The sequence below is a fragment of the Cebus imitator genome, unplaced genomic scaffold (genome assembly GCF_001604975.1).
Source record: "Cebus imitator isolate Cc_AM_T3 unplaced genomic scaffold, Cebus_imitator-1.0 Scaffold322, whole genome shotgun sequence".
Lineage (NCBI taxonomy): Eukaryota > Metazoa > Chordata > Mammalia > Primates > Cebidae > Cebus > Cebus imitator.
The window spans coordinates 2,556,043-2,577,629 of NW_016107637.1; the positions used below are offsets into that span (position 1 = coordinate 2,556,043).

A 21,587-nucleotide genomic window follows, 5' to 3' on the forward strand; every position below is an offset into this window, starting at 1 on the left:
CCTGGCTCCCCTAGTTCAGACCTCCTTCCTATCATTCCCACAAGCACTACACAAATGCCTTAGGGTTGGTAGCAGAATGTTAATCCCATTATATGCCCGACTGGTTTTCAAACATAGGTCTCTCTTTAATCAGCAGTGTATTTGGGCTTTAGATAAGCCCTGAACTGTCCTGCCAGCCTCCTATCAGAGGTTATGGTACAAAGAATGATATAGAGCCTGGCAAACTGGCTCACTCCTGTAACACCAACAACTCAGGAGGCTGAGGTTGGAGGATGGCTTAAGGCCATGAGTTTGAGACCAGCCTGGGCAATATAGCAAGATCCCATCTCTAAACAAACAAACATACATATATACATACATACACACACAACAAAAGAGTGATATGCAGGGAAGGAGGCCTGACCCTGGATCATTCTTTGCACTTCAAGTCACTTATAACTATTTGCTGAATCAAATTTGGCATTTGAACTTAGCCAGAAAGAGACCCAGAACTTCCGGCATCTTTCTGCAGATCACTATTTTACTTGAAAGCACTTTACACAGACACAGGCAGAACCAGCTTTGACGCAGGGTCCACACCCCAGCCTTGGTTTCTGCAAACCGGAAAAGATGTGTAAAAGCTATGAGGGCGGGCTGGGTGTAGTGGCTCACACCTGTAATCCCAGAACTTTGGGAGGCTGAGGCGGCAGATCACTTGGGGTCAGGAATTCAAGACCAGCCTGGCCAACATGGCAAAACCCCGTCTCCACCAAAAATACAAGAACAATTAGCTGGCCCTGGTGGCATGTGCCTGTAGTCCCAGCTTTCAGGAGACTGAGGCAGTAGAATCACTTGAACTCAGGAGGCAGAGGTTGCAGTAAACCGAGATTGCGCCACTGCATTCCAGCCTGGGTGACAGAGTGAGACCCTATTTAAAAAAAAAAAAAAAAAAAGCTATGAGGGCTTTGTGGATTCCTTCCAGAAAGAGATGGATAGGGGAGAGAATGGAGATGACACAGATGTGAAGGAGCCGCCATTTAAGGACACACAGTGTCTGATAAGCAGCCGGCTTTCTATTCAGGTGACAGTTGTCACCAAGCAAATGGGATCTCTGGGCTATTTCAGCAGTGCAAAGTCATGTACTGCCCTACCTCAGAAGGCTGAAGACTCTTCTATGCATCTGCCAGCCCGTGGCTGCAACGTGACCATTCTAGATTCTGTATCCACCTGGTCTAACTGCCGCTGCTAACAGGTACACCACAGTCTCCAGTCACCAGCACCATTAGCAATGACACGGCATGACCCCTCCTGGTCTCCTTTAAGGTGTACGTATCTTTTACCCCTCAAATCTCCTCACACCCAGGAACTTTCTTCCATTCTAGTCAGAAGTGTGCCGTTGCTAAGCAACCCAGACAAGTCACATCTAAAGATACTCTCCATACTGTTCCAGAGTGGGGCTGGTCAAAAGCAAACACTGACAAAGCCACTTCAAGTTACAACCGGGAGAGGCTAAAGATAGGACATATACAGACCTTTCAAAAAGTTATCTGTGTTTTATTCCGGCATGCTGACACCAGACCATTCCTTGACTTTGGTACTCGGAGTTTAAACCATTGTCACAGAAACCCAGCGTGTCTGCAAACTCAGTGAGATGCAACTCCAGCAAACCACAGCCCAACTATGCATGCCTCATTCTCCAAGGGCAGATCTACACATTAATGTAGAAAATCCTACAAGGAGGGAGATGAAGACCAGCCTTAAGTGCTGTGATGAACCTGTTTGTATGGAAGGTTCTGGGACTTATACTGCAGTCTCCCTCGAGTTTCTTCGGGACTTTAATCTCATCTTCTCTAACTGAGCTTAAAAGAGTTCACTGATATGTGAGTATTGATTTGTTTTTGCTCCAGATCCTTTTTAATTCAATGATGTTAAAGATTCCCCCTTCCCTGCCTCTGAACACTGACCCCGTACATCATAGTATTTCCACATCACAGTGCTACAAAGCCTGCTGCATTTCTAGAGCCGACCTTTGGAGTCACATGACTTTCATGGCTCACTCAGTTAAGCATTAACTGAGAGTTTTATGCCTTCAGTGCCCTGGTAAAAGGAAAACATCTGTAAACAGCAATGTTCTCTCCAGTTCTGACACCTCTGATTACTACTCCAGATACCAAAACGAAGGACTCTGTTGGGCTGTTAACCTTTTAAGACAAATGAGTGACACAAAAGTGTTCAGCTCAAGCACTTGATAGAGAAAAACAGACCCACGAAAGGGCCAATATCCACATTTACTGCAGCGTACCTCTTGCCTGATGTCCAGACCTTGGGTCCAGTCTCCACATGGGCAGATTTGTGAGTGGTCGCCCAGAGAAAGCCCACAGCTTCCCCCCAAATTTTCCTAGCAAGACAAACCACAGAAAGCTACAGATTTCCTCTACTCCCTGGGAAGTACCCACTCTGGAGAAGAAAGTCGTAGCTCGGGGTGTGGGGTCTGTATGGTAGGTCTATAAATGGTCAGAAACTTTAGGAATGAATTTGTCTTAACACCAAAAGCTGGGAGAGTAAGACTGGGCGAGACCTAGACGAAACCCCTGGCTTTCATGCGTTCACAGAAGGCCAAACAAGTCGAAAGTAACTCCAATCAGTGCAACAAGTACCAAAACAGGTCAGGACCAGGCCAGGCGGGAGCCGGGCGAAGACGCAAATCGCTGACTCGACTGAAAAGGCCTGACCCCTCACCTCGCGCGATACCCCACAGGTACTCATGAGGACCACCCTCTAGTTGCAAATTGTCCCGACCCCTCGTCTCGGGGTCGGGCACAGACGCAACGCTCAGGCAGAAGGCCCGACTCCCACCCAGCACTGAGAGCCATGACCTCCTCACCCACGTACCCGGCCAGCTTCCACTCCCCGCCACCGCACCCGAAACCTGCTCCCGGGAGGGCTGCGCGCCCGCGGCTTGCGGTGCGGCCAGGCCTGCGTCGCGGGCGCACTCGTTCCCGGGGTTGGGGGGTCGCCAACCCCTCTAACTCCGGCGCGGCCTCACCGCCCACCCCGCCCCTTCGGCGACCCAGCTACAGGTCCGAGCACCGGCGGCCGCCGCGCGCAGCCTCACCTCGTGGGGGAGCCGGCGGCCGCTGAGGGTGTCGTAGGGCTCAGCGCATCCTGGAGACGCAGGGAGCCAAGAAGTGGGGCCGCGAGGAGCCCACAACGAGTTATGTAACCGGCAGGGGCCGCAGCCGGGACGGAGGCGGCGGCCCGCGGCACTTCCGCCTCCCGCTCCCGGCCGGCGGCTCAGCCCGGAAGCCCATTGGCCACCGCCCCCCCGTGGCCCCGCCCCACTGAGGCCACCGCCGCCGCCATCTTGGGAGCGGGCAGGCCCCGAGCGAAGTTAGCCTGGGGATCTTGTCTGCAGGGCAATGGCGAGGGCCGGTGGAGAGGGCGGGTTTCTTCCGTGTCTCGCGCTCCGGGGGTTCGCCGAGGCGTGGCGGGCCAGACCCCTAGGCTCCCCAGCCTAGCGTATGCGGACGCTGGTGGCGCAGCTTCCGGGCGAGAGTCCTGAGGCCCTGCTGAGCTGCCCCCGCATAGACCCTGGCAGGCGCAACCGAAGCTCGTGAGGGCATGCAGCGCCGGGCCTGGCAGACAACTGAAAGCAGCGGCACGAGGCTGGCTCCCAGCCGACCACCCGGGCTAGCGGGCAGCACCACCCCGCGACGGCACTGGCATCTCAGCTGACGGCGGGGATTCTGGCAGAAAGGCAGTTTACGGCATTCCCGGTGTAAAGCAGGCAACTTCAGCTGTCCTCCCGTTGCAGGAGTTCTATAATGCAAGATCTAACAGGGTCTTGCTCTGTCTCCCAGGCTGGAGTGTAGTGGCACAGTCTCGGCTCAGGCAACCTCGAACTCCTGGCCTCAAGCAATTCTCCCGCCTCATTTTCCCAAGTAGCTGAGACTACAGGTGTGAACCACCGTGCCTAGCTAATTAAAAAATATATTTTTTTGTACAGATTAGAATGCCATTATGTTGCCCAGGCTGGTCTTGAATCCCTGGCCTCAACTGAGCTGCCCACCTGGGCCTCCTAAAATGCTGGGATTACTGCCCTGAGCCACTACACCCAGCCTGGGCTCTATATTTCATTTCTAAGCTTTCCAGAATACAATTGGAAGAGAACTGGTTGTAAAATTGGAGTTTTGGCTGTGCTCAGTGGCTCACGCCTGTTAATCTCAGCACTTTGGGATGCCGAGGCGGGTGGATCACCTGAGGTCAGGAGTTTGAAACCAGTCTGGCCAACATGATGAAATCCTGTCTCTACCAAAAATACAAAAAAGGCCGGGCGCGGTGGCTCAAGCCTGTAATCCCAGTACTTTGGGAGGCCGAGGCGGGTGGATCACGAGGTCAAGAGATCGAGACCATCCTGGTCAACATGGTGAAACCCCGTCTCTACTAAAGATACAAAACATTAGCTGGGCATGGTGGCGCGTGCCTGTAATCTCAGCTACTCAGGAGGTTGAGGCAGGAGAATTGCCTGAACCCAGGAGGCGGAGGTTGCAGTGAGCCAAGATCGCGCCATTGCACTCCGGCCTGGGTAACGAGTGAAACTCCGTCTCAAAAAAAAAAAAAAAATACAAAAAAGTAGCTGGGTGTGGTGGCATGCGCCCATAATCCCAGTTACTCCAGAGGCTGAGGTGGGAGAATCGCTTGCACCTGGGAGGTGGAGGTTGCACTGAGCAGAGACTGAGCCACTGCACTCCAGCCTGGGCTAAAAGAGTGATTCAGTCTGCGGGGTGGGGAAATTAGAGTCTGTGTGTCAGAGAGTAATTGTCCCCTAGTATCCATTTCCAATTCCCCCATTTCTCCTTTAAAAAAATAACTGCTTTATCATATCTTATACAAATAACAGAATCCCACCCGCTTCAGCAGGCAGATCACTCTCAAGCTAGGCTTTTATTTCTCAGCCTCTCCTGCAGCAGGATCAGGCTATGTGCCAAAGTTTTCACCAGTGGACAAGAGTGAGCAGGATGTTGGCAACTTTTGTGTCATGTGCTTAAAAGAAAATTGCTAAATTGTTAACAATTGGTGAAGCTACGTGAAGAGTACGCAGATATCCACTGCATTATTTTTATTTATTTTTATTTTTTGAGATGGAGTCTCACTCTGTTGCCCGGGCTGGAGTGTGCAGTGGCGTGATCTCGGCTCACTCTAACCTCTGCCTCCTGGGTTCAAGCAGTTCTCTGCCTCAGCCTCCAAAGTAGCTTGAATTACAGGCACTCGCCACCATGCCCAGCTAATTTTTGTATTTTTAGTAGAGACAGGGTTTCACCATGTTGGCCAGACTGGTTTTGAATTCCTGACCTTGTGATCCACCTGCCTCAGCATCCCGCAGTGCTGGGATTACAGGTGTGCACCACCGCGCCCAGCCTCATTTTTCTTTCAAATATTCAGGAGGTTTGAAATTTTCAAAATAAAAATGTGGGGTTTAAAAAAAAATTACTTGGTCTGTACTTCCTCTCCCCTTTCCCACTGGCTAGAAGATGGATGCAGTGGTGAGCCCCATCAATCATAAGGAAAGGCAAAGCTTAGGTGACTGCTACTCAGTGTAGTCTGCCATCCAGGAGCATGGGCACCCCTTGGGAGACTGCTAAAAATGCAGAATGTCAGGCCTCAGCCAGACCGAGTCAGAATGGGCATTTAATTCAAAATGAACATTTAATTCAGAATCTGCATTCAACAAGACCCCCTGTGAATAACAAGCACAGTAGAGTCTGAAAAACACTCCCTAAGTAACAACAGAGTAACAATATTCTGTTGTTTCCAGGGTTCTATATATAGCACTATTAAGATGAACTGGCAAACAGAAGGGCATGTACAACCCTTCAAACTAGGTGGCTAGTGCCTGTAATCCTAGCACTTTGGGAGGCTGAGGCGGGCAGGTCACTTGAGTTAACAGTTCAAGACCAGCCTGGCTAACATGGTGAAATCCCATCTCTACTAAAAATGCAAAAAAACAAAAATAAAAAAAATTAGCTGGGCATGGTGAAGCATTCCTGTAATCCCACTTATCTTGGGAAGCTGAGACATGAGAATGGCTTGAATCTGGGAAGTCAAGGTTGCAACCAGCCAAGATAGCACCACTGCACTCCAACCTGGGCAACAAAGGGACACTGTCTCAAAAAAAGAAAAATACTCTTTTAAAACACAAATGAGAAAATAGTAACTATGTCTTCACTGCTTATGTGTGAGGCATTGTGTTAAGCATGTTACAGAAGATCTCATTTGTCTTCACAACCGTTCATTCTGTCAGGTGCCATGTGTTACTATAACAGATCTTCAAGGTTATTTGTACACTTAAAAAAAACCTACCCTTTCTTTCTGTGTTTGTGGCATGGACTCTACTCCTTGTTCCAGTGTGTTCCCTAACTGGTCTAACCCATTAAAGTCATCCCATTCTCCCTTGGCTCAGTGATGAGTTCAGAAGACCCCTGCCTAAGCAAGTCAAGCAGAGGGGCATCTGCTGGTTCCAGGGATTGGTTCAGGAATGGGTGGATCACCATCACCCTCAGGACTCAGGACCTCACGTCTTTGCTTTCCTGGTTCCTCCCTCTTTGCTATGTTTGAGTGTTTCTTCCACTTGATCTAACAGACTACTAAGTTTGTGCTGACCATCCTCTTCAGTTTATCTACTAAACTCCTGAGTTTTTTTTAAAGCTTTTTGGTTCCAGAAAGTTTTGCTATAACTGAATTTTCCGCTGAAGGTCTGTTTCACCAGAGCCTCCTATTTATGAGAGTTGTCTGTTCCTTCTCTCTTTGGCTTTAAGGTCTCTTCCAGCATATTACTGCTTTTTTCTTGCCTATCTACTCATGCCTCCTTTCACCCTCTGGTCATGGGTCCAGCACAGAGACACCTAAAGGTACTCCCAGTGGTGGGGAACCAGTAGGCTCCTGTAGTCTAGCCACATACCAAGCTGCCAGGCAGTGGCACTTGCCTGTATCATTAATTGCTGTATCCTCAGCTGCACAACCCTCTTTCAGGCTTGGAGATAGGGAGGCAAGCAGGCTCCTCTGGCCCAGGGAGAGCAACAAGCTACCATCTACATAGTCAGCTTCTGTCCTTCCTCTCTGAAGTCCCATGACTCTCCAAGGCAAATACTGCTCCTGATATTAAGGGATTTTAATTTTCACCCTAGGCCTCTTCCCCACAATCCCCAGGCTCTGATTTGCCCATAGAGGAACTAAGTCTAGTACCCTACCCCAGGTGATTCCAACCATCACCTTCCCCCAACCAACACCCTGCCCTGGATTCCGGCCACCAGTGGCCCTATTCAAGCTCTATTTGGGAAAGGCAGGAGATGAACTGGCGTTGGGCCAAGAGGAGAGGAGGGACTGGGGATCAGGTTTCCCCACCCACTCCTAGACATTCAGGTCAAAAACAATATTGCAACTCAACATCTTGTACACAAATCTGTAGGCGTTCTGATTAGTTCCTTAGGGAAAACTCCTAGAATGTTGGTTAAAATTATTATTTTTTACTATTGGAGACAGAATCTCGCTCTGTTGTCCAGGTTGGAGTGAAGTGGATCTTGGTTCACTACTGACTGCGCCTCCTGGGTTCAAGCGACTCTCCTGCCCCAACCTCCTGAGTAGCTGGGACTACAGGTACAGGCCACCATGCCCAGCTAACTTTTTGTATTTTTAGTACAGACAGGGTTTCAACATGTTGCCCAGGCTGGTCTTGAACTCCTGAGCTCAGGCAATCTGTCCGCCTCAGCCTCTCAAAGTGGTGGGATTACAGGCATGTGTAAAATTATTTTTAATTATCCACATTTAACTTTGGAAACAAATCCTAGATTGCCTGCCAGAAAGTTTTAGCGATTTATTCTCATACTAAGAGTGTGAAGACTCTACACCCACTCCAGCAGGGCAAATGGCCCACAGCCTCAAAATGTAAGGATTAGTCTTTTTCAAGTTTTTTGAGACAAGGTCTCACTCTGTCACCCAAGTTGGAGCACAGTGGCACACTCACGGTTTATTGCAGCATCCACCTCCTGGTTTTAAGCGATCCTCCCACCTCTGCCTCCCAGTAGCTGGGACTACAGGCACGTACCACTACACCAGCTAATTTTTTATTTTTACAGAGACAGAGTCTCACTATGTTACCCAGGCTGGTCTTGAACTCCTGGTGCAAGTGATCTGACCACCTTACCTCCCAAAGTGCTGAGATTACTAGTGTGATCCACTGTGCTCAGTCAAGTATTATTATTATTATTATTATTATTATTTTGAGACAGAGTCTCACTCTGTCACCCACGGTGGAATGCAGTGGTGTAATTATGGCTCACTGAAGCCTCCTGGGCTCAAGTGATTCTCCTGCCTCAGCCTCCCGAGTAACTGGGACTACAAGCATGCACCACCACCACCATACCCAGCTAATTTTTGTATTTTTCATGCAGACAGGGTTTCACCATATGGTCAAGCCGGTCTTGAACTCCTGACCTCATGATCTGCCCGCCTTGGTCTCCTTAAGTGCTGGGATTACAGGCATGAACCATTGTACCCAGCCTCTTTTTTTTTTTTTTTTGAGACAGGGTCTTGCTCTGTCCCCTAGGCTGGAGTGCAGTGACACGATCTCAGCTCACTCCAACTTCTGTCTCCTGGGCTCAAGCGAGTCTTGTGCCTCAGCCTCCCGAGTAGCTGGGACTGTAGGCGCCCACCACCATACCTGACTAATTCTTTGTATTTTTAGTAGAGACAGGTTTCACCATGTTTCCCAGGCTGGTCTTGAACTCCTGAGCTCAGGCAATCTGCCCACCTCAGCCTCCCAAAGTGGTAGGATTACAGGCATGAATAAAATGATTTTTAATTAACCACATTTAACTTTGGAAACAAACCCTAGATTGCCTGCCAGAAAGTTTTACGAATTTATTCTCATACTAAGAGTGTGAAGACTCTACACCCACTGCAGCAGGGCAAATGGCCCACAGACTCACAAACATAGGGATTAGTCTTTTTAAAGTTTTTTGAGACAAGGTCTCACTCTATCACCCAAGTTGGAGCGCAGTGACATTATCACACCTTGCTGTAGCTTCGACCTCCTGGTCTCAAGTGATCCTCCCACCTCAGCCTCTCCGGAAGCTAGGATTACAGGCACGTACCACCATAACTGGCTAATTTTTTACTTTTTGTAGAGACAGACTCACTATGTTGCCCAGGCTGGTCTTGAACTCCTGGTGCAAGTGATCTGACCAAGTGCTGTGATTATTGATGTAAGCCACCATGCTCAGCCAAGTATTTTTTTTTTTTTTTTTTTTTTTGAGACAGGGTTTTGTGCTGTCTCCCAGACTGGAGTGCAGTGGCACAATCTCCGCTCACTGCAATTTCTGCTTCCTGGGATTTTCCTGCCTTAGCTTCCTGAGTAGCTGGGACTACAGGTGCCTGCCACCACACCTTAATTTTTGTATTTTTTTTTTGTAGAGACAAGGTTTTGCCACGTTGCCCAGGCTGGTCTCCAACTCCTGAGCTCAGGTGATCTACCCACTTCAGCCTCCCATGTGCTCGGATTACAGGTGTGAGCCACCACATCTGGCTGGGTATTATTTACCTTTCTGCAGTCTAAGTGAAAAAGATCTCATTGTTTTCATGTACATTTCTCAGGAAGTCTGATCACCTTTTCCATTTTTGAGTCATTTATATTTCATCTTTTATAATGACTGCTACCAATGTATCTAACATTTTGGTTTTGGTTTAACTTGGGGTGTTTTCTGACACTAAACATTTTTATTTTCAGAAGTAATGCACACCTAGGGTAAATTATTTTAAAGCAGAACAAAAGGAAACATTGGTGAAAAATAAGTTTTCCGCCCTCCAACTCAGTACCCAAGTTCTCCAGGTAACTCATCTTACCATTTTCCTGGTATCCATTCAGAGATATTATTTACATAGATAAGTACTATATTTTCATAAATAAAAGGCAAGAGCAAGGGAAATGGAGGCTGAGCTTGGATACTGGATTCTTTTCATTTCTTCCTTTCTCAATCTGGGAACACATGGTGACCAAGGAAATGTGTGATTACACACATCTTGCCTTTGAGGAGGTGTGTGGTTACAAGACAATCTGATAAGCACTTCAACAGAGGTGTTAGTTGTACAAACAACAATGGAGCTTCTAGAATGGAACAGTGAATGCATTATTTACTAAGTGTCTGCTATATGCTAAACACTGACTGATAACCCTTCCTGTATGTTTTAGTTTACTTCTAACTTATAATGCTTGTACTGTATATTTTAAATTACAATGGCCCTGAAAGTTAAGTATTGTCCTCATTTTACAGATGATGAAACACCGACCCAAAGCTTCTATACTATGCAGAATGAAGCTCTTCTCTCCAGTGGCCGCCCTGAGCACATGACATGAAGAATGAAAGCCAGAAAACAAAGGAACAAACTGGTTCATCATTAAAACCTGTATGCCTTTCCTTGGATCACAACTTTCCTGACTCACTTAGGAAGAAATCGATACATTTCCCAAAGCGGCCTTTCTAGGTAGACCCTGAAATCATTTTTTCTAAGGTCCCAGAAACAAATCATGAACAAGCCACTTCATGGCAAGCCCTGTAGCTTGCTGACCAGCCTCTGCTCTGCCTGAGAGGCCTGCAGACCACCCTGAGAGCACTCCTAGAAGGACAGAAAGGCTCCATGAGACTGGCACAAGGAACGGTGAATCACCCTAACTCATGGTTCTGAAGGGTTTATTAATATATGCATGAATCGCGGTGGCTCACGCCTGTAATCCCAGCACTTTGGGAGGCCGAGGAGGGTGGATCACAAGGTCAAGAGATCGAGACCATCCTGGTCAACACGGTGAAACCCCGTCTCTACTAAAAATACAAAAAATTAGCTGGGCATGGTGGCGCGTGCCTGTAATCCCAGCTACTCGGGAGGCTGAGGCAGGAGAATTGCCTGAACCCAGGAGGCGGAGGTTGCAGTGAGCCGAGATTGTGCCACTGCACTCCAGCCTGGCGCCTGGCGACAGAATGAAACTCTATCTAAAAAAAAAAAAAAAAAAAAAAAAAAAAAAAATATATATATATATATATATATGCATGAATCAAAACTCCTTCAGTCAGGAGCCAAATATTTTGCTTCCAAAGGAATTATTCTTTGGTTTTTTTATTTTTTTTGAGATGGTATATTAGTCTGTTTTCACACTGCTGATAAAGACATACCCAAGACTGGGCAGTTTACAAAAGAAAAATGTTTAATGTTTAATGTTCCACATGGCTGGGAATGCCTCACAATCATGGCGGAAGATACAGGCACGTCTCACATGGTGGCAGACAAAAGAGAGCTTGTGAAGGGAAACTCCCCTTTTTAAAACCATCAGATCTCATGAGATTTACTCACTCACTAGAACACCACGGGAAAGACCTGCCCCCATGATTCAATTACCTTCCATCAGGTCACTCCCACAACATATAGGAATTCAAGATGAGATGTGGGCAGGGACATAGCCAAACCACATCAAATGGAGTCTTGCTCTGTCGCCCAGGCTGGAGAGCAGCGGTGCAATCTCAGCTCATTACAACCTCCCATCTCCTGGGTTCAAGCAATTCTTCTACCTAAGCCTGAGTAGCTGGAACTACAGGTGTGTGCCACCACCCCTGGCTAAATTTTTGTAGTTTTTAATAGAGATGGAGTTTCAACATGTTGGCCAGGCTGGTCCTGACCTCCTGACCTCAAGTAATCCACCCACCTCACTTCCTAAAGTGCTGGGATTACAGGAAATGAGCCACTGCACGCAGCCCTTTGGTTCTGTTTTTATGAGTAGATAATGAAAATAAATTTTTAACAAAAGAAATTCTCCTTTGGTATAAAATGATTCAAGTGTGTAAGACGGATCACCAAGGATGATACTGCTTCCTGTGATTAGAACCAAACCAGAGGTGGCAGAGGATGACCACATGGCCACAAAGACCAATCTCAGAGGGTCACGGCAGCACACTGGGAGAGTCTTGTTCTCCACTAACACAGCAGTGTGCCCTGAGACGGCTTACCAATCAGACTCACAGCGATTGACACTTAAAACAAATCTTGTTTACTTGTTTATAGTTTAGAGAGGCTGGCATACTTTATCATATCCCTATGTACCTAACGTTAAGAATAAATTCATTTACCCTCATAGCAAGAAAGTGAAAGCATTTGTTTCACTAGATGCCTTCTATCATTCAGTACTAAAAATTAAGAAAATATTTAATACTTGACAGGCCAAAAATGGATTTCACTAAAGTAGGCTTCCTCTGACTATAAGCATTCACAGCAGGACACAGAAGGCATTCACTCACTTCCTGGAGCTCTTCTCCCGACTCAGGCTGGCTCCACACTTCCTTCCTCCAGGTACAGCCTTTCTGTATGCTGCAGGGGAGAAAAACATAAGGCCATCACTCCTGGCTATCTCATCTCTACAACTCATAGGTCAGTGAGTGTCAGACAAACTCTGGATCTCAGAATCTCAATCTGATGGGCCCTTAGAGGGAAAAATTAACTATCTAAACATGTAGTTCTCTAACCTACTAAGTAATCCATCTTTTTGCTGTTGTTGTTGAGACAAGGGTTTGCTCCATCATACAAGCTGGAGTGCAGTGGCACAAGGCTAACTCACTGCAGCCTCAAATTCCTGGACTCAAGTGATTCTCTTGCTTCAGCCTCTAGAGTAGCTGGAATTACAGGTGTGAGCGACCACACCCAACTTCCAATCCATCATTTCTTCTCTGTCCTCACTGTGTCTAACCTGCATTCTCTGTAGCTTTCATTACCCTCCAGGAGTCTTTGGTTGCAGCTTCTAGTAACAATAATTATTCGGTTATCAGTAGGTCCAGAATCTTTCTCTGGAAGCACCTCTGGCCTCAGTGACTAAAAAATAATTCTGCTAGAGTTTCACAAAAACTGGCAAAGCCAATTTTTGGTAATAGTGTTAACATGATGAAGGTACATTTAGACCCCTGAGCCTTTTTCTGATTAAAAGACTCCTATGAGTTTCAAGTCAAGGCTAAATGAAACTAAAAAGACTCCTATAGAAGTTGTGCTAATTTCAAAACTGTATGAGCCTCTTGTTCTTGCAGACATGAGTTGCAGCCATTGTTCCCTTGAAAAGACTGGAGATTAGGAAACAACGGTTTTCTAACTGCTCAGTCAGGCACTCTGAATACCAGTAAGAAACCCTCTTGCTAAAGTTGGGAGAAATAATCTTGCTTACCTAGAGGCCTTTGGTGTAGGTAAGAAGGCTCTGTGTCAATTTCCGATCAGTATCAACTTCTCATAAGGGATACAGTAAAGGCCATAAGAACCAGAGCCATACTTATGTTTAAGTAATAGACCTTGAAAGGCAGTACCATCTGGGAATTGGAAACACACCAAACGGAGTGAGCAATTCATTCTGGAAATCATGTTAAAAATTCCAGGGAAGATACCCCATATACTTTGAAGTGATTATTACACATGGCATGCCTGCATCAAACCATTTCATGTAGTCCAGGTGCAGTGGCTCACGCCTGTAATCCTAGCACTTTGAGAGGCCGAGTTGGATAGATCACCTGAGGTGAGGAGTTTGAGACCAGCCTGGCCAACATGGCAAAACCCTGTATCTACTAAAAATACTAAATTAGCTGGATGTGGTGGCACACACCTGTAATCCCAGCTACTTGGGAGGCTGAGGCAGGAGAATCACTTTAACCCAGGAGGTGGAGGTTGCAGTGAGCGGAGATCACGCCACTGCAATCCAGCCTGCGTGATGGAAGTGAGACTCCATCTCAAAAAAAAAAAAAACCATTTCATGTACCATATAAATATACACACCTATTATATACCCATAAAAATTAAAAAATTAAAAATATAACAGTAACATTTTAATGAAGTCTTCAAAAACAACTTATTATTTTTGTTTCATAACCAATTATACTCCCCAAAACATATTGAGTATCTTTCCATTTCAATATAGAGCCACATCACCATAAAAAAAAATCACTAGGGAAAAGATACAGACTTAAAAGTTGGGGCTGGGAACAGTGCCTCACACCTGTAATCCCAGCACTTTGGGAGGCCAAGGCAGGTAGATCATGATGTCAGGAGTTTGAGACCAGTCTGGCCAATATGGCAAAACCCCGCCTCTACTAAAAATACAAAAATTAGCCAGGCATGGTGGCCTGTGCCTGTAGTCCCAGCTACTCTGGGAGAATGCTGAGGCAGAATAGTTGCTTCAACTCGTGAGGTAGAGGTTGGAATGAGCTGAGATTGTGCCACTGTACTCCAGCCTGAGTCACAGAGCAGACTCTGCCTCAAAAAAAGAAAAAAAAAGAAAAAGAAAAAGAAAAATTAGGCTAGGTGTGGTGGCTCGTGCCTGTAATCCCAGCACTCTGGGAGGCTGAAGTGGGTGGATCGCTGGGGCCAGGAGTTTGAGACCAGCCTGGCCAACGTGGTGAAACCACATCTCTACTAAAAATACAAAAACTAATTGGGCGGGGGAGTGTGTGCCTGTCATCCCAGCTAGTCTGGTGGCTGAGGCACAAAAATCACTTGAACCTCGGAAGTAGAAGTTGCAGTGAACGGAAATCACACACTGCCCTCCAGCCTAGGAAACAGAGTGAGACTCTATCTCAAAAAATAAATAAATAAAAAAGAGTAAATAGAGGTGATCGTTGGGTGACAGAAATGTGGTGCCATTTTTCCCCTATATTTTCTAACTTTCTAAAATGTACATATACTGCTTTTATAATGATGTTATTTTTAATATTTTAAAACAGATAAGTTGCTTGGTTACAGAAATAATTTCAATACAAATGGGTTGTAATTGTTATTACTAGTATCATGTTAAAAACAGACATGGAAAAACTTGCAAAAAGTTGTGGATGGATTTTTAAATTTTGATGATTAAAATACGTTACTTGAACATATGGATATACAGTCAAGCATTTGTGATTTTTTACAAAATTGAGTTAGGGATATAATGCAGTCTAATTTTTCAATCTTGGCCTATCTTGGACTTTGTATGTCATCTCTTTTTACTTTGAGGAAGATAAAGCTTTCAAGCTTCCTCCTCCTTGATCTACTTGTTTATAGTTTTGATAGCTCTTAGGGAAGATAGTCTAGGGGAAGATTGTTTCCTTTCCCATTTCAGGCATCTCTTTCTCTGGTAATCCACTAAGTTAATACCACATGCTTCATCTCAAGGCACTGAAAATTGTGTTTATTTCTGACAACAGGGTTTAAAGAAGAGAGCCATGGGAGACTCTTGTTCTTGGTGAAAGAGCCAAAAATCCAGATCATGAGAATCTCAGACTAAAATGAGATATTGCTGATATAAGAATAAGCACAAACCGAGAAGGAAAAATGACTATGTGAGCACCACAGTGACTCAATAATGAACACTTCTTTGGCTTACATCTTCATACACAGGCTATTAGCTCTTCTTCAACATATACACTTTGGACTGTTCTAGCCTGTAGGGAAGTTTGTTCCTACCATTCTTCCACATGTCCTCGAAGCACCTTTCTCCTGGGACTCCCAGGTACCCATCTTTTGTGACGCATCCCCACAAGGTCTGGCTCTTAGTTAGCTGTCAAGAGATGTCATTTGTGGCAGACATTACCAGTTTCCTATCTGACTTATTTTCCACTTCCTTTCCTTTTCATTTATAACAAAGCCCTGATTTTCTGCAGGTAGATTATCATGGAGGTTGGGTCCTTCTCTTAGTGCCAGGGGCTGATGCATGATGGGCTCCAAACAATTGTGATATTTATTTCCTTTTTCTTTTTTTGAGATGGAGTCTCGCTCTGCTGCTAGGCTGGAATGCAGTGGTGCAATTTCGGCTCATTGTAACTTCCACCTCCCAGGTTCAAGTGATTCCCCTGCCTCAGCCTCCCAAGTAGCTGAGACTACAGGTGCATGCCACCACACCTGGCTAATTTTTTGTATTTTTAGTAGAGACAGCCAGGATGGGTCTCGATTTCCTGAACTTGTGATCCACCGGCCTCAGTCTCCCAAAGTGCTGTAAAGGTGTGAGCCACCGCGCCCGGCCATATTTATTCTTGGTAATAACTAGTTTAGGATGGGTACATGACATGACACATGTCTACGTATTTTACCTGGATTCTATTATCAACTTTACCAACATGCTAAGCGTAGCAGAGGAGACACACTGGGACCTTGATGTTGTCACTGGGCCGCTGAATTAACCAACCTGTAATTGCTTTTTGAACATGATTTTGGTGGGTTTTCTGTTACTTGCAGCTGAAACTATCCTATCAGATATTCCACCAAATCACACTACCTAAGTTGTCAACTCTCCTAATATCGGTTTTTTTTTTTTTTTTTTTTTTTAGACGGAGTTTCGCTCTTGTTACCCAGGCTGGAGTGCAATGCCGCGATCTCGGCTCACCGCAACCTCCGCCTCCTGGGTTCAGGCAATTCTCCTGCCTCAGCCTCCTGAGTAGCTGGGATTACAGGCATGCGCCACCATGCCCAGCTGATTTTTTGTATTTTTAGTAGAGACGGGGTTTCACCATGTTGACCAGGATGGTCTCGATCTCTTGACCTCGTGATCCACCCGCCTCGGCCTCCCAAAGTGCTGGGATTACAGGCGTGAGCCACCGCGCCCGGCCCCTAATATCGTTTTAATAACCATGTGGTCATTCATTGAGAAAGCTTTTAGATACAGGAATGTGCCTAGCACTAGAATAAGGAAACACGTTGAAGCTCTTCAGGCTTGTCTATCAAGGTACTTATTATTTTCATCTTTTTCTTTTCCCAAACACCTTTATAAACTGTCAACTTCTTTCGCTTACATTATCTTACAATCTTTGAAATTAACCTCTTGAGTTAGCCCAGAGAGGCATTCTGAGCTGTTTGCAGATGAGGAAAGCAAAGTTGTAAACTGACCAAGATTACCAACCAGTCAGTGACAGGGCTTAGGAAGGAGCTCAATTTTCCGATTCCAAATCTCTAAAGGGCACTCTCTCTTCCTCCAACACACAATAGGAAATATCTGGCTCTCGGGCAAGCTGAATGTGAGGTATTTGGCGACGAACAACGTCCCGCGACGCAAACCTAAGGCTCTATTCCCGCGTGGGGACCCCTGTGACTCGGAAGCTGACGCAGCTCGGTTAGGCTGCAGCTGCGGGTACAATACATAATGCCCCTAGAACACTTTGAGTTGGAGCCTAGCAACTTGGCCTACAGCGATCTGAACGCTGTGAACGCAGAAAAAGACATCCCTTCATGTTCCACGGCCCCACCATCCACCCAAGACACAACCGACAGCTCAAGCCCAGCCTAGGCCGAACCACCGGCCTATTCATTCACCTCGCTCGGGCCAGAACAAAATTTCAGGCCTACAAGACACTGTTGGCCGAACCCACATTTTGTTACCGATTCTCTTTCGAGATACGGTGTCTCTCAGTCTTCTTTCTGTCCTTCTCGGAAACATTACGTCCCTCTGGGGTCACTCTAAGAATGTACTTCGGCGGGTCAACAGGCCAGGAGCTCACGGGGGAGACCCCGCCAGCGGAAGCGGAAATGCTTGCTTAATGAAAAGAAGGAAAACTACCTCTCGCAGCGGCCCATTGGCTACCGGTCCTCGGTTAAGGTATTCCATTGGTCAACACAAAAGAAGGACTGTCCCCTCGGCAGAAGTCCGACCAATTAAAGGGAAGGATGACAGATAGGGTTGAGGGCGGGTCGTTTCCGGCGGCTTTTCCTGCATCTCCTGCGTAGGAGAGCATGGGAGCGTGGGAGTTTTGCAGTGGCTGTGGCGTTCTTCGTAGTGTTTTGGTAGGGCGTCGCTTTCTGCGGCTCCAGCCTGGCGAGCGCGAGGCCTGTCATTAGCCTCGGAGCGGTAAGTGGGCCCTTTTCGAAGCCGGGCTGGGAGGAGGAGCAGTCAGCATAGGTTTTAAAGGGGGTTTCGGAGGGAATCGAGAGAGGCTGGGCGTACTGGAGGAGCTTGGCAGCAGAATTGGTCCATTTAAGGACTGTTCTCTTCCCCGCAGCTTTGTCTCGTAGTCCCTGTGGCGTCTGGAACAAGGCATTCCCCACCCCCCAAATGGCGTCCGTGCCCCCGACGCCTGAGGCCCAGGTGAGTCGAGGAACCATTTTCGTACAAGTTCATCCCTGCTTTCGGTCTTCGCCTGACCCCCTCCTTTGGAGGAGGGTTGGGCATGCCTGTTGTGATGGGAGTGCGTTCGAGCCCCAAATAACCATTTCACCAAGCGTTCTTCATTCCAAGACCAGGCACATAGGAGAAGTGATTTACCGACTTCCTTCTTTGACAACTACCAACTGGGAGCAGGGCCCTGTGGAGGACTCTAAGAGAATTTCTCACTGTCTTTCTGTTTATCTTGTCTTTTTAGAGACAGGGTCTGACCTTGTCGCCCAGGCTGGAGTGCAGTGCTGAGATCATAGGTCCGTTTGGAACTCAGGGGATCCTCGAGCCTCAGCCTCCGCCTCTGGAGTAGCTAGGACTGTAGGCGCGCGTACCACAGTGTCTGATTAATTTTAAAAATTCTTTGTCGGCTGGGCGCAGTGGCTCACGCTTGTAATCCCATCGCTTTAGGAATCCGAGGCGGGCGGGTTACAAGGTCAGGAGTTTGAGACTAGCCTGGCCAACACAGTGTAATCCCGTCTCTACTAAAAATACAAAAATTAGCTGGGCGTGATGGCGGGCGCCTGTAATCCCAGTTTACTCAGGAGGCTGAGGCAGGAGAATCGCCTGAACCCGGGAGGAGGGGGTTGCAGTGAGCCGAGATTGCGCCACTGCATTCCAGCCTGGGTGAGGGAGTGAGACTCAGTCTCAGAAAAAAAAAAAAAATTATCTGTGGAGACTGTGTCTTGCTGCTTTGCCAGGAACTCCTGGCCTCCAGCTATCCTTCCACCTCGGCCTCCCAAAGTGCTAGGATTACAAGCATGAGCGACTGTGCTCTGCCTCAAAGTGGCTTTGGAATGTTTCCCCAAATTACAGATTTGGTACTTCTCCAATTTGAATGAATTTTTAAATTAAGCACATTTCTAGACTCCACAATTGTTAAGTAATAATAAATCCCAGGTGATTCTTAATCACACCATTAAAGAAGGTGGTGGGGTAAGGCCTTAATGAAGTGTTGGAGTGAGTTTAGGGGATGAAAGGAAATAGCAAAGGGAAGGATGTTGGGAGAATCCTGCAACCTTTATCTCTTTATGATTCTTCCTGGGCTGCCCAACCTTTTCCCTTTTTAAAATTTTTTTTGAGATGGAGTCTCACTGCAACGCCCAGGCTGGAGGAATGCAATGGCGCAATTTCGACTTACTGCAACCTCCGCCTCCCAGATTCAAACGATTCTCTTGCCCCAGCGACCCGAGTAGCTGGGACTACAGGCACGTGCCACCACGCCTGGCTATTTTTCTTTTGAGACGGAGTCTCCCTCTGTCGCCCAGGATGGAGTGCAGTGGCGCAATCTAGCCTCACTGCAACCTGCGCTTCCTGAGTTCAATCGATTCTCCTGCCTCAGCCTCCTAAGTAGCTGGGATTACAGGCATTCGCTACCACACCTGGCTAATTTTTTGTATTTAGTGGAGACCGGGTTTCACCATGTTGGTCAGTCTGGTCTCAATCTCCTGACCTCAGGTGATCCACTCGCCTCTGCCTCCTGCTGGGGTTACAGACCTACGCCACTGTGCCAGGCCTTAATTTTTGTATTTTTAGTAGAGACGGGATTTCTACCATATTGGCCAGGCTCGCCTCGAACTCCTGACCTCAAGTGATCTGCCCCCATCTCAGCCTCCCAAAGTGATGGGATTACAGGCATGAGCCACTGCACTTGGCCCCAACCTTCTCCTTTTCTTAGAGCATCCTTTCTGCCCCCTCGGGAGAACGCTGACCAATGAAAGGAAGGATGGTGACCAATCAAAAGGAAGAATGGTTTCCCTCCCTAAGAGCTGTTCCCTCATCTTTTCTCTTCCTGGATAGACTATAATTGTCACAGTACACCCCGTCCTTAAACCACTGCCTCAAAATTTATGTGTATGTTAACTCTCTTCTTTCCAACCCTCACCCCACCCCTTAGAACTGGTTTACCCAACTCCAGCACTCAAGAACCTTATACACTAAGCCCTTTTCGTGAATCTGATGTTTCTAGCTCTTCTCATTCTTCCTAGGCTAAGTGAGGGGCTGACCCTCCAGCCACTTGTACTGACACAGGCTCTTATGTTTCAGGGACCAATGCTGTTTGAGGATCTGGCTGTGTATTTTTCTCAAGAGGAGTGTGTGACTCTGCACCCTGCCCAGAGGTCCCTCAGCAGAGATGCCACACAGGAGTGTTTGGAGGATGCAGCCTTGATGGGTAAGACAATTATTTTTCCTGTATCTGGAACTTTTATCAATTCTGGGACATCATGCTTTATCTATATGTTGATGTGGTGGAGTGGGACCTGTCCCTGAGTAATTTCTGTGGAGATGATAATTGTATGAGAGAAAAAGTTTTAAAATGTGAAATGATTTCCTAAAGACAAAAATTCAGTCTAGTACAGTGACTGTGGTTTAGTGCAAGAGATGGTGGTATTTTGTAATCGTCCACAAATGTTTGTTGCAGGTAGTTTACAGTTTTACTTGGAAAATCCCATTAGTATAAATCACTATCATTTGCTAAAGACTGGAAATTGATTTACTCTTAGGGGATGCTATGCTTTTCTCACCTAAGAGGAACCATACATAGATGGACTCCTGTGCCTAAGCAGATTTTATTTCTGACTAGGATTGAGTATCTAAACTATTCTAAACTATTTATTCTACTTATTTATTCTAAGTAGTTGTTATAGTTATTCTAAATACTTTGGGATAGGTTAGATACTTAATCCTAGTCAGAAATAAAAGAATAACTAGAATAGGCTCAGCGCGGTGGCTCAGGCCTATAATCCCAGCACTTTTGGAGGCCGAGGTGGGTGGATCATCTGAGGTTGGGAGTTCGAGACCAGTGTGGTCATCATGGAGAAACCCTGTCTCTACTAAAAATACAAAATTAGCTGGGTGTGGTGGCGCATGCCTGTAATCCCAGCTACTCAGGAGGCTGAGGCAGGAGGATCTCTTGAACCTTGGAGGTGGAGGTTGCAGTGAGCTGACATCATGCCATTGCACTCCAGCCTGGGCAACAAGAGCAAAACTCTGTCTCAAAAAAAAAAAAAAAGCAACAAAAAGAATAACTACTTATTCTAAATAACTCATATTTTCTGTCTTCCACTTCTCTCTTCATGTTCATGTTGTCTTCTATCTGCTTAAACATATGGAATATATTTATAATATAATTATAATTTAAATATATTTATAATATAGTTAAACTTTTTTTGTTTACTAGTTTTATCATTGATGTCATTTCTGGGTCTGTTTCTATCGATTGATTTTTCTTCTAGTTACAGGTTACATTTTCAGTTTTTTCTTTACTTGCTTGGTAAATTTTGGTTGGATGTTAGATTGAGAATTTTATGTTGTTGGATACTGGATTGCATTGTATTTTTTTTTTTTGAGACGGAGTTTCGCTCTTGTTACCCAGGCTGGAGTGCAATGGCGCGATCTCGGCTCACCGCAACCTCCGCCTCCTGGG

At 46.4% G+C, this 21,587-nt stretch overlaps 2 protein-coding genes across 7 annotated transcripts in view; one reads left to right on the top strand and one right to left on the bottom strand.

Annotated features, from left to right (window-relative positions):
* The window catches only part of NAA60 (N-alpha-acetyltransferase 60, NatF catalytic subunit), a 47,414-nt gene extending 29,814 nt beyond the window's left edge, over nucleotides 1-17,600 (bottom strand). For 2 of the 6 annotated variants that reach the window (XM_017504499.2, XM_017504497.1), the window contains exon 1: nucleotides 3,095-3,286. The gene's annotated coding sequence lies outside the window, so the exon portion shown is untranslated. Of the gene's footprint in view, nucleotides 1-2,901; nucleotides 2,923-3,094; nucleotides 3,287-12,314; nucleotides 12,385-17,325 lie in introns of those variants that run through there. The other 4 variants (XM_037729881.1, XM_037729882.1, XM_037729883.1 and 1 more) reach the window with 4 other exon arrangements.
* Nucleotides 17,601-17,668: 68 nt separating this feature from the next.
* ZNF597 (zinc finger protein 597) overlaps nucleotides 17,669-21,587 on the top strand; it is an 11,341-nt gene continuing 7,422 nt past the window's right edge. The window contains exons 1-3 of the mRNA XM_017504494.2: nucleotides 17,669-17,857; nucleotides 18,009-18,094; nucleotides 20,207-20,333. Of these exons, the coding sequence (XP_017359983.1) occupies nucleotides 18,062-18,094; nucleotides 20,207-20,333 (160 nt within the window). The 5' untranslated portion in view covers nucleotides 17,669-17,857; nucleotides 18,009-18,061. The remainder of the gene's footprint in view (nucleotides 17,858-18,008; nucleotides 18,095-20,206; nucleotides 20,334-21,587) is intronic.